The sequence below is a fragment of the Fundulus heteroclitus genome, chromosome 16, assembly GCF_011125445.2.
Source record: "Fundulus heteroclitus isolate FHET01 chromosome 16, MU-UCD_Fhet_4.1, whole genome shotgun sequence".
Classification (NCBI taxonomy): Eukaryota; Metazoa; Chordata; class Actinopteri; order Cyprinodontiformes; family Fundulidae; genus Fundulus; species Fundulus heteroclitus.
Genome location: NC_046376.1, coordinates 27,155,624 through 27,169,965, shown reverse-complemented (window position 1 = coordinate 27,169,965; position 14,342 = coordinate 27,155,624). Strand labels below are relative to the sequence as shown.

The 14,342-nt window shown below is 40.1% G+C and overlaps 1 protein-coding gene across 1 annotated transcript; it reads right to left on the bottom strand.

The window, feature by feature from the left end:
* Positions 1 to 5,490: 5,490 nt before the first annotated feature.
* Positions 5,491 to 13,776, bottom strand: LOC105916074 (SUMO-conjugating enzyme UBC9). Its single transcript, XM_012850389.3, has 7 exons — positions 13,446 to 13,776; positions 13,109 to 13,193; positions 12,863 to 12,946; positions 10,967 to 11,039; positions 10,018 to 10,127; positions 8,270 to 8,349; positions 5,491 to 6,735 (listed from the first exon to the last, which is right to left on the bottom strand). The coding sequence occupies exons 2-7, from the start codon at positions 13,172 to 13,174 to the stop codon at positions 6,672 to 6,674; spliced, it is 477 nt and encodes a 158-aa protein (XP_012705843.1). The 5' UTR covers positions 13,175 to 13,193; positions 13,446 to 13,776; the 3' UTR covers positions 5,491 to 6,671.
* Positions 13,777 to 14,342: the final 566 nt, after the last annotated feature.

The window sequence follows — 14,342 nt, the reverse complement described above, 5'->3', positions numbered from 1 at the left end:
TTGTTGAAGGCAGCATGAAACTAATGAGCCTGCCATCCTGACTGATTCAGGCAGCTGATTCCACAGCCGAGGCCCCAGGGAGGAGAAGGCACGGTCACCCATGGGTGGTAGTCTAGTACGGGGGACAATGAGGCGATTATGGGTGCCAGATCTGAGAGACCGAGATGCAGACTGAGTACGTAGGTTGGACTGTGGTTGATTAAATAAAAACGCAACTTTCTGGTCATGATGATCGTCGTTACATCATGAGCACAAACACAAATAAAAGATTATAGTTGATGATTTGCTTTCAAGTTGTAACCATGTTAACACCATCCATCCATCCATTTTCCAAACCGCTTAATCCCTCATGGGGTTGCGGGGGTGCTGGTGCCTATCTCCAGCGTTCACCGGGCGAGAGGCGGGGGCGGGGCACACCCTGGACAGGTTGCCAGTCTGTCGCAGCTATGTTAACACACACAGAAAAAAAATCAAACACAGATATTCTTTGCATTCGTACAAAATAAACTAGCCAGTTCCTTTAAATCTTAAAATCAACATCATAAAAAGCTTAAATTCTTAACTAACCACCAAATCAACTGTAATAGTTTTGCTGATCTCACAGAAGTAATATATAAATTTCACATGTATGAGATAAAAATCCAGCATTTGTGGGAGCACCCTGATAGTCTTGCCGCTTTAAGAAGCGGTTCGGTTTGCTTATGCTGCAGCCCTCCCTCCATAGTTCCTGCGTCATCGGTCTTCTGAGTAGGTGCCTCTGGAGAGATTTGCAGTTTTCTTGCAACATTAAGTTGTTTCTGCAGTCTTGAGCTTGAATAGGAGGGGGCATGAGCACCACGTACACGGGAGTAATTGATGAGACATTCCCTCTGGCTCTGATTGGTTGTTTCTGACTGGGAGCCGTGAATTTCTCCAAATGGCAGTAGGACCACTGGGAGGAGCCAGAGAGGCTTGATTTCCCCCCCTCCACAGATGGTCTTATATTTTACCGTCAGGATATCGTGAAAGTTTTAACAGACATGTCAAAAAAAAAAAAAAAAACTTTTAACAAGTTATCTACTTTTTAGGATCCAAAATAGATCTAATATATTTCCGATATTCCCTCGCTGCTAAGCTAGCTGCAACAGTAAGGGAATTCTCTGTTAAAAGTATCAAAATAAAAGTACTTCCTGTTGTAGCTATTCAAAGGTTTGAAGAAATACGTTTACATTCGTTTACAACGCTTTGTGTACTTAATTATGTTTCGATTTATACAAATAAATTTGACATATGTACTTATATATGTAAAATTGGGAATAAAAAGGTATTGGAATGAAGATTTAGGAAATGGTTTCCCTATAGCCTAAAATGCACCAGCTCAGAGGGAGGAGAGGAAACCTGTCCAACAATACGTTATGAAGGAGTGGACAACATGAAGACAGGGACAAACAGGTGTTAATTTAATCAATACAAAGACAAAAAAAGCCCATTGTGCAATACTTTAGTCAATTCAGCATTAACAGATTTTAATCTCTTCCTATTTTTTCTTAGAGCATAAATGCTTATTTGTATTCGTAATGGGGTGAATATTACATTCAATAAATGTTCGAAATAATATAAATCAGGCATTGGCAGATTTTTGGAAACTGGATTTTGAAGATTAAAAGATAATTATCAAATCACTTGGCTTGGATTTGTCCCTCAAAGACTGGAAACGTGATTTGGACTTGGAAAGAATAGCTGGTGAACATTTCTACCTTATAGTGCTAAAGAATATACATCCTTATGCTGGCTTTTTGTCTATACAGCTGAATGAAAAGATACCCTGACTGGTATTTTATCATACAATGTTAGCAACAGATCCAGCCCAGTCCAGGATTTAGATTGACTTTCTTCAAGGTAAGAACTATAAGTGTTTTTCCAAATGTTTCTGAAAACAATAAACACAAAATGATAATTTTATAACAACAAGCTTTCTCCGTGCATTCTTTTCAATAAGGACCGCAAAAAAACAATTCAAGTTGTCTGTTGGTCAACCTTGAAACAATTAATTTTGTCTGAGGAAAAAAAAAAGCTGTTTGAAATGTTTTCCTGTTGTTTAATTGTAAAAGTCTTTAAAAAGTTGATTAAAACAGAAAAGTGTTTGCTTCACAGTTTTTGGGGGCGCAAAGATAGAAGCGTGAACCGAAAACGTGGATAATAAACAATTATTGCATAGCAACTGAGGAGGAAAAGGAAGAAACGTCTTATGTTTCTCACCTTGGTTTCGTGTCCTTTTGGTCAACTGAGGTCATACCAAAATGATAAACCGCTGGTGAGGTGTAAATAAACAGAACTATAGGTGTTACATGATATTTTTTTTAGAATGTCACACAAGACACCAGCGAGCATCACGTCAAGTTTCAACTTCTGCCCAAAGACAAGCGTTTGAGTTGCAGCTGTAGGCATTTTGGGGCATGGCTCTGTCAGCTTTGCACATTTCTATAAAAGCCCAAGTCGGATCGGGTGGTCTTGTCATAGGTCACTTTTATGCATGGACGCAGTGGGTTGCAAAAGTATTCGTGCCCCTTGGACTTTTCCACATATTGTCACAATCATAAAAATAAATAGATTTTATTGGAATCTTATGTGAAAGTCCAACAAAAGTGGTTTATAATTGTTAAGTGGTAAGAAAATAAAATATGGCTTAAAACATAAACATAGAAAACTGAAAAGTGTGGTGTTGGAAAAGTATTCAGCCCCCTTTTTTCTGAGTGCAACCAGTTGCCTTCAGGAGTTGCCTGACTATTGTTATTGGTTGAATAGAGTACCTGTGATCTGATCTCAGTACAAATACAGCTGCTCTGTGACGGCCTCAGATTCAAAGATTCTTTATTGATGTATGAACTGGTTGTCCTTCATGAGTCACAGATAACTAGGTAATAAGGTGTTTATTTAACACTGATGATTTGAGGCTTTGTTTACAGCAATGTGCATTTAAATATTCTGAGATGACATTGTGTAAGTAGGCAATAACATTAAGGTGACGTGACTTATGTTGGGCTATAAACAGTTGGGTGATTTTAAAGCGGTGGACTGCAGTCTCCTTTTATGGGGCAATTGCCCTCACAGTTCTTGGAAGGAAGCTGTTTCTAAATTTATTTGTTTTGGCTTTGAGGCTAAGTTAAGAGTATATTTTTCCATGGTTAAGAGAATATTGGTGAGGAAACAGCATCATGGAGTCCAACATTTGATGGGAGTACTGTTCAATTCATCATTAGGAAATAGAAAGAGTATGGCACAACTGTAAACCCGCCAAGACGATGCCATACGCCCGAACAAGATCACTGATCAGAGATGCAACCAAGAAGCCTGTGGTGACTCTGGATGAACTGCAGAGATCCACAGCTCAGGTGGAGGAATCAGTCCACATGAAAACTATTAGTCATGCAGAAATGTGGTCTTTATGGGAGAGTGGCAAGAAGAAAGCCATTGCTAAAAGAAAACCTTAAGAAGTCATGTTTGCAGTTTACCAGAAGCCATGTTGGGGACACAGCAAACATGTGGAAGAAGGTGCTTTGGTCAGACGAGACCAAAATTTAACCTTTTGGCCAAAATGCAGCAAAATGCTGTGTGGAGAACTAACACTACACATCCCTCTGAACACACCATCCCCACTGTCAAACATGGTGGTGGCAGCATCATGCTCTGGGAGTGCTTCTCTTCAGCAGGGACAGGGAAGATGTATGGAGCCAAATACGTGGCAATCTATGAAGAAACTCCGTTGGAGTCAGCAAAAGACTTGAGACTGGGGTGAAGGTTCACCTTCCAGCAGGACAACGACACTAAACATAGAGCCAGTGCTACAATGGATTGGTTTAAAACAAAAACTATTCAAACTATTGCGTAAGACATGTCCAGTCAAAGTCCAGACCTAAACTCAATCGAGAATCTTTGTCAAGATCTGAAAACTGCTGCTCACAAACACTCTCCATCTAATCTGACTGAGCTTGAGCTATTTTGCAAAGAAGAATGGGCAAAACATACAGTCACTAGATGAACAAAGCTGATAGACATACCCTGAAAGACTTGCAGCTGGAATTGCAGCAAAAGCTGCATATATATATATATATACATATACACACACATATATATATATGCACATACATATATATATATATATATATATATATATACACATATATATATATACATATATATATACACATATATATATATACACACACACACATATATATACACACACACATATACATATATATATATATATATATATATATATATATATATACACTTAAATATATATGTTTGTGGTTATAATTTCACAATATGTGGAAAAGTTCAAGGAATACTTTTGTCAATACTTAAGTCACTGTATGTGTTGATTTAAAGGATGTCATCGTAGTGTTGGCTGCATGTTCAGAATTGTTTTCCAGATGAAAGGTGGACAGCTTGAAAGTCTCTTTCCCCAGCCATCAGGTCTTCTTCCAGGATTTAGCACCATTCATGTTCCCATCAACTCCGACCAGCTGCCTTGCCCATGCTGAAGAATTGTGCTCCCCCAGCATGATTCTGGCACCACCAGGTGTCAAAGTAGGAACGGTGTGTTGAAGGGTAAATTGTAGTTCTACTTTTCTACCACACCTTGTTATTTTGTTCTCATCAGGGCACAAAATTAGGACTAGGGCTTCTTGTGGATTTTGTAAAGCAAAGGCATCATCCTTGCTACTCTTCCATAAAATCTAGATTTGTGGAGTCCTCAATTAATGGTTGTCTTGTTAGCAGACTGTGGTTCCTGTAGCTCCCTGAGAGTTAACACAGGCCTTCTGGCTGCTTCACTGATGATCTCTCCCTTACCTGGTCAGTCAGCTTAGGCCAGGGCTCTGCAACAGTTACCATCCATTTCTGCTCCCAACTCACCTTAAAAAAACTCATCTAGAGCCACGAATGTAACATGACCTTTTTAAATATGTATACAAATTGTAATTTTGTTAAATATGTACTAAAAACAGTTTAATTTCCATCTTTAGGTTTTGAAATAAAGAAAAACAGATTAAACCGCAAAAAAAAAATAAAGAGGATGGAAACATGTTTGTTTGCAGGACATTGATGTTTGTGGAAAAAAAAATATAAAAAATAAAAAAAAGCTGACAGGTACTTTAGTGTCTTTTTGCTTTAGGAATCATCACGATGCAATTATTTAGTCAAATAAAAACAGATAAAATTGACATTTGTAGCTTTATCTAAAATGATTAGCTGACTCGTTTATCTATTTTAACCAAATTAATAAAGAATTACGGCGGAATTTTTTTTTACAGTGCACTGTTTGCACAACTTTTAGGTCAGCTGATGGCATAAAATCCCATAATGCACTGGGTGTAGTGGTTGTAATGAGCCAAAATGTGAACATGTTTAAGAATAACACATCCTTTAGCAAGGCCCTTTAGGTCAATACATCTGAAAGACCTCCTGTGCATTTAAAAGATCCATAGAAAGCGTCCCATAAAGAGATTCTGTCATTTTACTTTATTTGACAACTTTTGATCTTTTATTTCCTCGTCGTACAATACCACATACAATGTTTATCAATTGGCTAAAATAAAAAACAAACATTACTTCCACAGTTTGTTATTTATATTATGTACATGCACTCATATATTTAGAGGCCAAAAAAATAAAAAGAAACTCAGGCCTTGTTTTTTTTTTTTTTTTCTTCACAAGTGCACTTTCTTCAGTCCCACTTTGTTGCAGAGAGGCCAGACCATCGAGGATCCTTCAGCTCCTGAGAGCCTGACGGACTTGTTCTTGGATTTGGAGACACGGAAGCTTTGTTGGTTTAAAATGACCGAATAAAAAAAAGGGGCCAACAAAAGAAAGTCGCTGGTTTGTTTTTGTTTTGTTTTTTTCACAATGGAGCTCATCTACGTGAAGCTACAGCATCTCTGGAGGAGGACAACCCATGGATAACTCGTGTGCGTGAACTTCATCACCGTTACTGACAGTTGCACTTTCAGCTGGATTCACGACGACAATCTATACACAAAGTATCTTAAAGTGGAATAACTAAAAAGTGTGTGGAGCTAAGAACTGATGCTTTACGTTCTTTCTGAACCGAGGTATACTGAGCTTCATCATGGCAACTTTCTTCACAACCAAACTCGTAAAAAATATCAGGATTGTCTCTTACTTTAGTTATACACTTTCTTCTGACTCCGACCTGATGGGCGTTTACGCAATGACAGAATCAGCTCCAACTGCGCAGCAGACTGCCTAATCTCCAGCTCTAGGCACACTAAGGAACAGAAAAGCGCACAGATTGTGAGCTGTGAAAGCAAACTGTGTGAAATGTCCTCCTTTGCTGCAAACACCTGAGGATTTGACAGAGGGCTCAGACGTGGATTCTGATCTGTACAGCTTGCCAACACACTTGTTCTGGTATCAGTGAAGGAATGAGTAAGTTTAGCACTCACGCCAATACTAACGCATTTACTATGCATGTATATTTATCTAAAAAAAAAAAAAAAAAAAAAGTACAATCACAATCCTTTTAGGTTTTTGGAGTCTGAAAAGGGACAATGAAAAAATGGTTTGATTTCACCTGTGGAACAGTGTAATAATACTTTAAACAGATTCTTATTGGAGTGGTCCTTCAGGCGCTGCCTGCCTCCTATCACTTCAGGCTGCTCCACTCTCTATGTGGGGGCAAACTTCTTGGCTTGTGCCCTGACCCGCTTCTCATAGTCCATCCTGTTCTGACTGAAACAGATAAAGACAACAAGTTTAGCCACGTTTGACTCCAGGTTCAGTTCCACTCAAAAGATTACATGCACACATGATGGGGAGGAGTGTAGATGCTTATTTTAGACCTGTTATTCATTTTACAGGGTTTCTACACATTTTCATTGAAAAACATCCAAACTTTTCAGACATCTTAATGGCTGCTACAAAGTATAAAATACAACCAAATCACAATAAATTTAAGGCAGCTATTTCTACGGTAGTTAGAATGTGTAACCTGGAAAAACTGGAGACAGACAGGAAAGGGTGAGGGAAGGAAAGATGGACGTATAGATGCAAGAAACGAAGGACACAAGAAATTACGCAAGGAAGGAAGAATGCAAGGAAGGATAGATGGTTGCAAGGAGGCAAGCTAGGAAGGATGCAAGAAAGCTAGGAAGAAATGAAGAATGCAAGGAAGCATGTAATGAAGGAAAAGAGCTAGGGAGGGAGAGAGGAAGTATGGAAGGAAAGAAGGAAGGACGCAAGGAAACAGAAGGAAGGGTGCAAGGACTCAAGGATGTTAGAAACGAAAGAAGGACACAAGGATGCAAGGAATGAAGGATACAAGGAAGGGAGGAAGGCTGGAAGGAAGCATCAAATTAAGGAAGGGAACAAGGGAGGAAGAGAAGAAGCATAAAAGGAAGGAAAGATGGAAGGACACAAGGAAACAATGATGCAAGAAAGGAAGGAAGGACACAAGGATGCATGGAAGTCAGCAAGAAAGAATGCAAGGGAGGGAGAAAGGAAGGACACGAGGAAGGAAAGGATGACACAAGAAAGCAAGGAAGAATGCAAGGAAGCGTGGAAACAAAGGAGGAAGCATGGAAGGAAGGAAGCCAAGGAGGTAGGAAGGAAGCAGCACAACATTTGGCCGATAGTAAAGTCAGTAAAGGATGACAGCTGCGAAGTCATAAAATTAAATATTTTCTTATTACATTTATTTTCCATACTTACCCAGACCATGAAATTCATCTCAAATCAAACTCCCAAATGTTTCCAAGCTTTGAGTAAAAAGCCTGATTTTAAAAACAGGAATATGGTGCAACGTTTGAATTTGCAGGAGACTTTCTCCAGTCCACACAGGGTCAAATCCTGTTTTAGCAGCTGGGGGTCCTGGTGTATTGCAGGAGTGGAAATGGTAAATAATAATTTATTGCACAAAGAGTGCGCTTGAAATTTAAAAAGAAACACATTTATAGTGTGACTGTGATTAGAAATTGTGTTCAGCCAGTAGCTAACTTGTAATCTTTGTCCCTGGCTGGTTTTTCTCTCCCACTTTTCTGCCTAGAAGATGCAGGTGTCCCACCAGAATGACTTCAGACGCTCGTTAACGACTACCAACAGGATTACTGAGCATATATCTGAGGATGAATGCAGAAATGCACCTAATTCCTGCGGTTTAAACCACATTAATTTAGCATGTTGTATAAATATCCCAGATGCCCAGATGAGTGTCTTGAAACTACGGCTTCCTTCCCCCGCAGGCTGAACCGCACCAGCGGACACTCACCAGTAGATCGTGTAAGCCTCTGCTTGTGCTGGGTCCTGAATGTTGGGCTCATTCAGCAGCTCCTGGATGCCCAGCAGGATCTAAACAGAAGAGGTTTGAGCGTAATTCTGCACTTATTACATCACTAAAACACATATTCAGAATAAAGGAAGAGCACCGATGGCAGAAAAGAGAACTGTGATGTTAGGATCCTTTTAGACTGAGGGGATTTCCATCCTTACTCGCTTCTAACAGAATTAGTTCATTTCTCCTCCTGGTGGCTCCTTCGCTTAGCTTGCTGTTTATTTCTACTCTGTCAGCTCCTAAACTCTTATTTGCTCTTTTAGATGTTTTACTGCTCAGAGTATTTTTGTCAGCCACCGTATTTTAAGTTAACTTTTTGTAGTTTATTTGCTGTTCGTCGTGTTGTCACAGTGTCGTAAATAAAAGAACCACAAACGACACCACTGAAATACATTTTCTAATTAAAGGTCGTACAATGAATCAGATCCAAAAACATTTTCAGGCCACCAGAGACAGAAATCTCTAGCGAATTCGGCTTTATTTGCACGTTTCTGATGCAACACGGTGTCCTCGATGTACGCCGCTTCTCTAGGCGGATAACGCAACAGCAGCGAGAGCCTGCAGCTTTGTTTTGGGCAGAAAGCAGCCGCGAGATCAAGAAAGAGTGTTTTCTAAGACAGAAGTCAGACCGTGTTGCATCATTTCTGCTCAACCTTTCTTTTTTTCTTCTGCACTACTCCTCATTTTAGCTCTGCGTCAGTAATTATCTCTTTGGAAAAAGCAGGGAACTCTTTGTGCAAAAGCTGCAGAACCATGTCGAAAAGCTTTTTTTGCTTTCTTGTAGCTAGTCTGTTGCTTCGCACAGCAAAAACTGAACTAAAAATAAGTAAAACGTTCTTGAAATAAGTGTATTTGTCCTTGATTTGAGAACGTAAATAAGATTGTCTGACAATGGAATGAATGTTTTGACCCCTACAATAAAATAATTAGATATACAGCATTTGAAATAAGAAGATGGAGATGAGTTTTCCTGTTTTAATTGCAAAAACCTCATTCCACTGGCAGATCATTTAATTTACCTGCTCAAATCAAGTGCAAATACACACAAATAAAATTACTTTTAGTTCCCTTTTTCTGTGTGTTATTCACATTCTGTACATTTTTCCTTTAAGTCAACCTACACAGATCCTTTAAATCTGGGTATGCCATTTCCAACAACTGTACTTGACTATTTTTATTGTGTTTTAAATTTTCCCTTTCTGTACAGCCTCTTATTCTTACATTTTTGCTTTGATGTATTTTTGACCTTTGACTTGCCTGTCACTTAGCAGCTGGTCCACCTGAACTGCCCCAGCGACGAACAATGAAGGACATTCCTATTTTATTCTATTGGTGGACAATAAAACGATCAAGTAAATAATAAAGGCGGGTTTTTGAGACAATACACGAGGCCTAGGAGGCAGTAAGTGGAGCCTTCTGACAGGACGGAGAGGGGATGGAGCCCAGTAGTGTCTCGATTTGAATTATTTTATGCTTTTAAACTTGAGAAAAAGAAACTGTATCGTTAATTCAACGCTGTAGTATCATAATTGTTGTAACTGCTCCAGTAGAGAAAATATTTTAGGACATTTATTATACATTTCTGTCCATGTTGTCCAGATCTATGCTGCAGTAGGCCTACAATCGTCAGCACCAAGCTGAAAATCAACAGATGATGACTGAAGGCACTTCCCGAGCGTCCGAACCTGTTTGATGGTGATGGCCGGTCGCCAGTCTTTGTCCTCCTCCAGGATGGACAGACACACGGTGCCTGACGGGTAGACGTTTGGGTGGAATATGGGAGGCTCGAACTTGCCTAGAGCAGAAACATCAGAAATCAGGTCAAACCACCGAAAACCAGAAAGCCACTCACAAAACCGACGTAGTATTGTAGAAATCCAGCATTACCTAGTCGTCAACAAGTGGTTCACACAATGTCTCTAAAACACGAGAGGATCCGTGAGAACGCAGCCGTTTTAGAGCTGAGCCAAATCCCTCCTTTGCCCCATCTGCCGTTTTCTGACCAATCAACGGTTTTCATTGGGATTTAACGAGATGTACACACACATAATTGAGAAGCGGCCGCTTCCTTCCAGCTAAAAAAAACAATTACGGGCCATTTTGTGTCGGTCTGGCACGTAACATCCCATTAAAATACCCAGAAATCTGCGGCCGTAATGTGAGAAAGTATGGAAAGATTTAAGGGCCCCGCCTTCAGCAAGGCGCTGGAGGTTTTCTAAACCAAACATGTATCTTCCAACATCCCTGATATTAAAATGTGTTTCCCTTTAAACAACCGTGGCAGTAGAAGGTTGATGACCTCTTAATTCTTCATGTGAGTAATGCTTTCTGCACATGCTCAGTAAGCTTTTGGAGAACCAGGCAGAAACATAATACAACTTTAGAAAACGTTCCCATGGCAAAGACGTTTTCTATATTCCCATAAACCTCCTATTGTAGTGATTACGTATAAAATCACCTTGTTCATTCAAGGTTTGTGGCTGACACAAGGTAGCGCAGCAGCTAAACTTTATACATGTTTGTTTTTGTGGCCAGCACTATTATTTCCTGAGCTCTTCCTGCTTAAACAGATGACTGAATGTGCGCTAACATGACATTAACTGTGCACAAAGACGGCAAAAGAACGCTACTCACATTTGGGTGGAGAGGACGGGTAGTCGTCTTTGAACAGCATTCGGAGCTTGTACAGTCCTCCCTCCCACAAAGTCTGAGGGACGAAAGAGTAAAAGAGAGTTTCTGTGCAAAGATGCATCGACTTTAAATGCAACATTTTCCCCAGGAGTGGACAGAACCGAGACAAAAAGCACAAGAGCAACAGAATATCTGTAAAAAACTGACACGCTGTTTTAAAGATCACCCGATCTGTCTTGAGTCTTGGCTTGAAGAGGGCCGGGTCAGGAATAAGTCTTAATTCACCTGGGAGTTTATTCCAAAGTCTAGGCGCAAACAGAACACGCTCCAGCGCCCCAGCGCCCCAGCGCCTTTATTCAGACTGTGGCTCATCCAACAGGTGCCGAGTTCTCCTACTGTTCTCCAATTTGCATTTTTTTTTTTTTTAAACTTTTAACTTTTTGTTTTCTGTCATTTTTCTCTTCGTACTAGCTAAACTTGGTCTGGCGTTCTGTTAGCTGTGACATCATCCTGGGGAGGCAGATCATCCGCTATTATCACATAACATAGAAAGGATTCCTGGATCAATGTGTGCTTCTGGGCTTTTTTGTCTCTGCTCTGTCTTCTCTAACCCCCATCGGTCGAGGCAGAGATGACTGTTCACACTGGGTTTTCCTCTCCACTGTCGCTTCATGCATGCTCAGTATGAGGGATTGCTGCAAAGCCATTGATGATGCAGACGACTTTCAACTGTGGCTCTACGCTCTTTCAGGAGTGAATGCTGCTTGTCAAGTCTTGATACAATCTACTGCAATTCCTTAGAAAAGAAACTTTTTGAATCTGTAGGATTTGATTGAAATTAACTTTGTAAAGTGCCTTGAGATGATGTGTTGTGAATTGGCGCTATATAAATAAAATTTAATTGAATAAGCGGCAGGATCGGCCAAACTATGAAAAAAAGTGTGACTGATAGTCAGACAAATACTGTATTTATTTAGCATTTATTTTACCATCTATTTAACTAGCATTTTTGATTCTGTTGAGAATATATGTTCCATGTTGAGATTGAAAAAGGTGAGTTTTTCTTATTAATAAAATACTTTTTATGCCTTTATTATTTGTATTTTTTTTGTATCCCCGTGGTACTGAAAATGGTATCGAATAGCAAATAGTTTCCTGGTTATCAATATAGAGTTTGAAATTTTAGTACCGTGACAACCCTAGTCTGTATTTCCTTCAGGGAGCGACTAAGAGAAAAAGGGGTTGCGTAGCAATGGCATACGCAAATAAACAGTCTCTCCGGTGAGCCTGGACCAAATACGAAGTCTGTTTCCCGAAGTCATCTTGTTAATATGTTTAAGAAAAGATTTCTACCTGCTCCTGCCACTTTTAAGACCAGACACAATGGCGTCGAAACTCAGCCTTTATCACTATGGGGGACATGGTGTTGCTAGTTTTCTGTCTCGTTTTCCCATGTAGTTTTCCAAGAAGTTCCATTTTGGTCTCCTCAGAGATGTTGGCCAAATGGCTTGTGGCTAACTGCAAACAGGACACCTGTGGGGGGCTTCCTTTCAACAGCGGCTCTCTTCCTGCCGCTCTACGTCAGATCCGTGCGCCGCTATAATCTGTCCTTTCAACAGATTCTCCCAACTGAGCTGTGGATCTCCACAGCTGCTAACTAATCCAGGTAGCTACTCCAGACACTAGGTGGACAGCAAAGGTTTTTACTTGTAAAATTAAATTAAAACCTATTATGTGCTCTTTGTGTTGGCGTATCACATAAAATACACCCCCCAACAGCTTTTTGGTGATATGTTTATGCAAACTGTGGAACTTTTCAGGGGGTGTGAATATTTCTACAGGACAGTACATATAAAGAACACAGACTTTGTGGGTATTTGTGTTAAATACCCCCCTTACCCCTTTCTTCCCAGGGATGGCACACTCCCAGTTCATTAGATTCATGGTTCCGTCTGGATTCTTAGTGGGCACGGCAACAAAACCCTGTTGGTTTAGAGAAAACAAGTCCTCAAAAGTCAGATTCTGCCAATGCAGGTGGATTGTTTATTAGCACACATGGCTATAATGACACAGTATATGTGTGGTTCCTATAAACCAGTGGATAAGGAGTCGATAAAGCACATGATGCGACATGTTTCTGCTTACAAATGGGTGATCTTTCCTCCAGGCTTTGCGCTCCTGGGACAGTCTGCTGAGAGCAATTCCAGACATGGTTGCTCATCAACGCCACCTAGTGGAAGAATCAGACCATCACTGTTATTCGCTCATTGAAATGTGTGGTGATATTTCCGTACAGTTAGCGCCACAAACCTACCAAATTACTAATCATCAGAAAATGACTTGTTAAGGAGACAGTGGAGATGGACATAAGCGAGCTAGCCTCTGTTTTAGTCCTCACAGAACCGAAACTACAACAACACCAGCTAGCGGCAGACAACAAATGCAGAGTTATCACCAAATCACATTATTTCAGTAAACTTACGTCTTACTGTCTATGACAAAGTATCCCAGTAGATTGTTGGGCTGGCGGTGGGGACGGTGTGTTTGCTGGGACGATGCTAACGTTAGCTCCGCGGTGTCAGGAGCCGAAAGATAAACAACACAACCTTCAAAAACACATCTACTGCGCCAGCTGGAGCGCAGAAAACCGAGCCGAATAAAACTTATCTTTTATTACCAACGCTCGACTGGCTAAGGTGACAACCAGTGATGAAACGATGGGATACTTTTAAGCGTAATTAAAACAATGTAGCGCTAAAACCCGTTTTAGCAGCTAGCCTTCATCGAGAAAGGACCCCAACTTGTTTATTTCGTAAGGACCTTCAGGCAGTGATTAGGACAGACGGTCCGCCATCTTTTTTGTAGTTTCTTTCCCTTTCGCCCGCCATGAAACGTAAAATAGGTTCTCCGCACAATCATGGACAGTAATATTGTTAACAATGTTGTGACCTGGTTAGTTTCTAAAGACTTTAACACAGAAACACGTTTGCCATGAAATTTCCTTTCATAGGAAACTTTCTGACCAATCTGTATGATTTGACTGAATTTGACTTTGTACAGTGCCTTGAAATTATGTGTTGTGAATTGGCGCTATAAATAAAATTTAATTGAATGAGATTACTAGTAAAATGTATAACATAATATATTTATCTCTATGGAAAAATAAACTACAAAAGAAATCTATATTTTGTCTTTTCTATAAAATTTATGTTCTGTCCCCTTCATTCTGATATCCCAATGTAGGTCACAGGGCAATTGGTCAGAGTATGACACAGTTGCAAACCTACCAAGACATGAAACTGACAAGAAGTGCATTAATCCCAGAAGCAGCGGAAAGCCACGTGGAAATCCTGGAGGAGCTGCAGACATCTACAGCCCA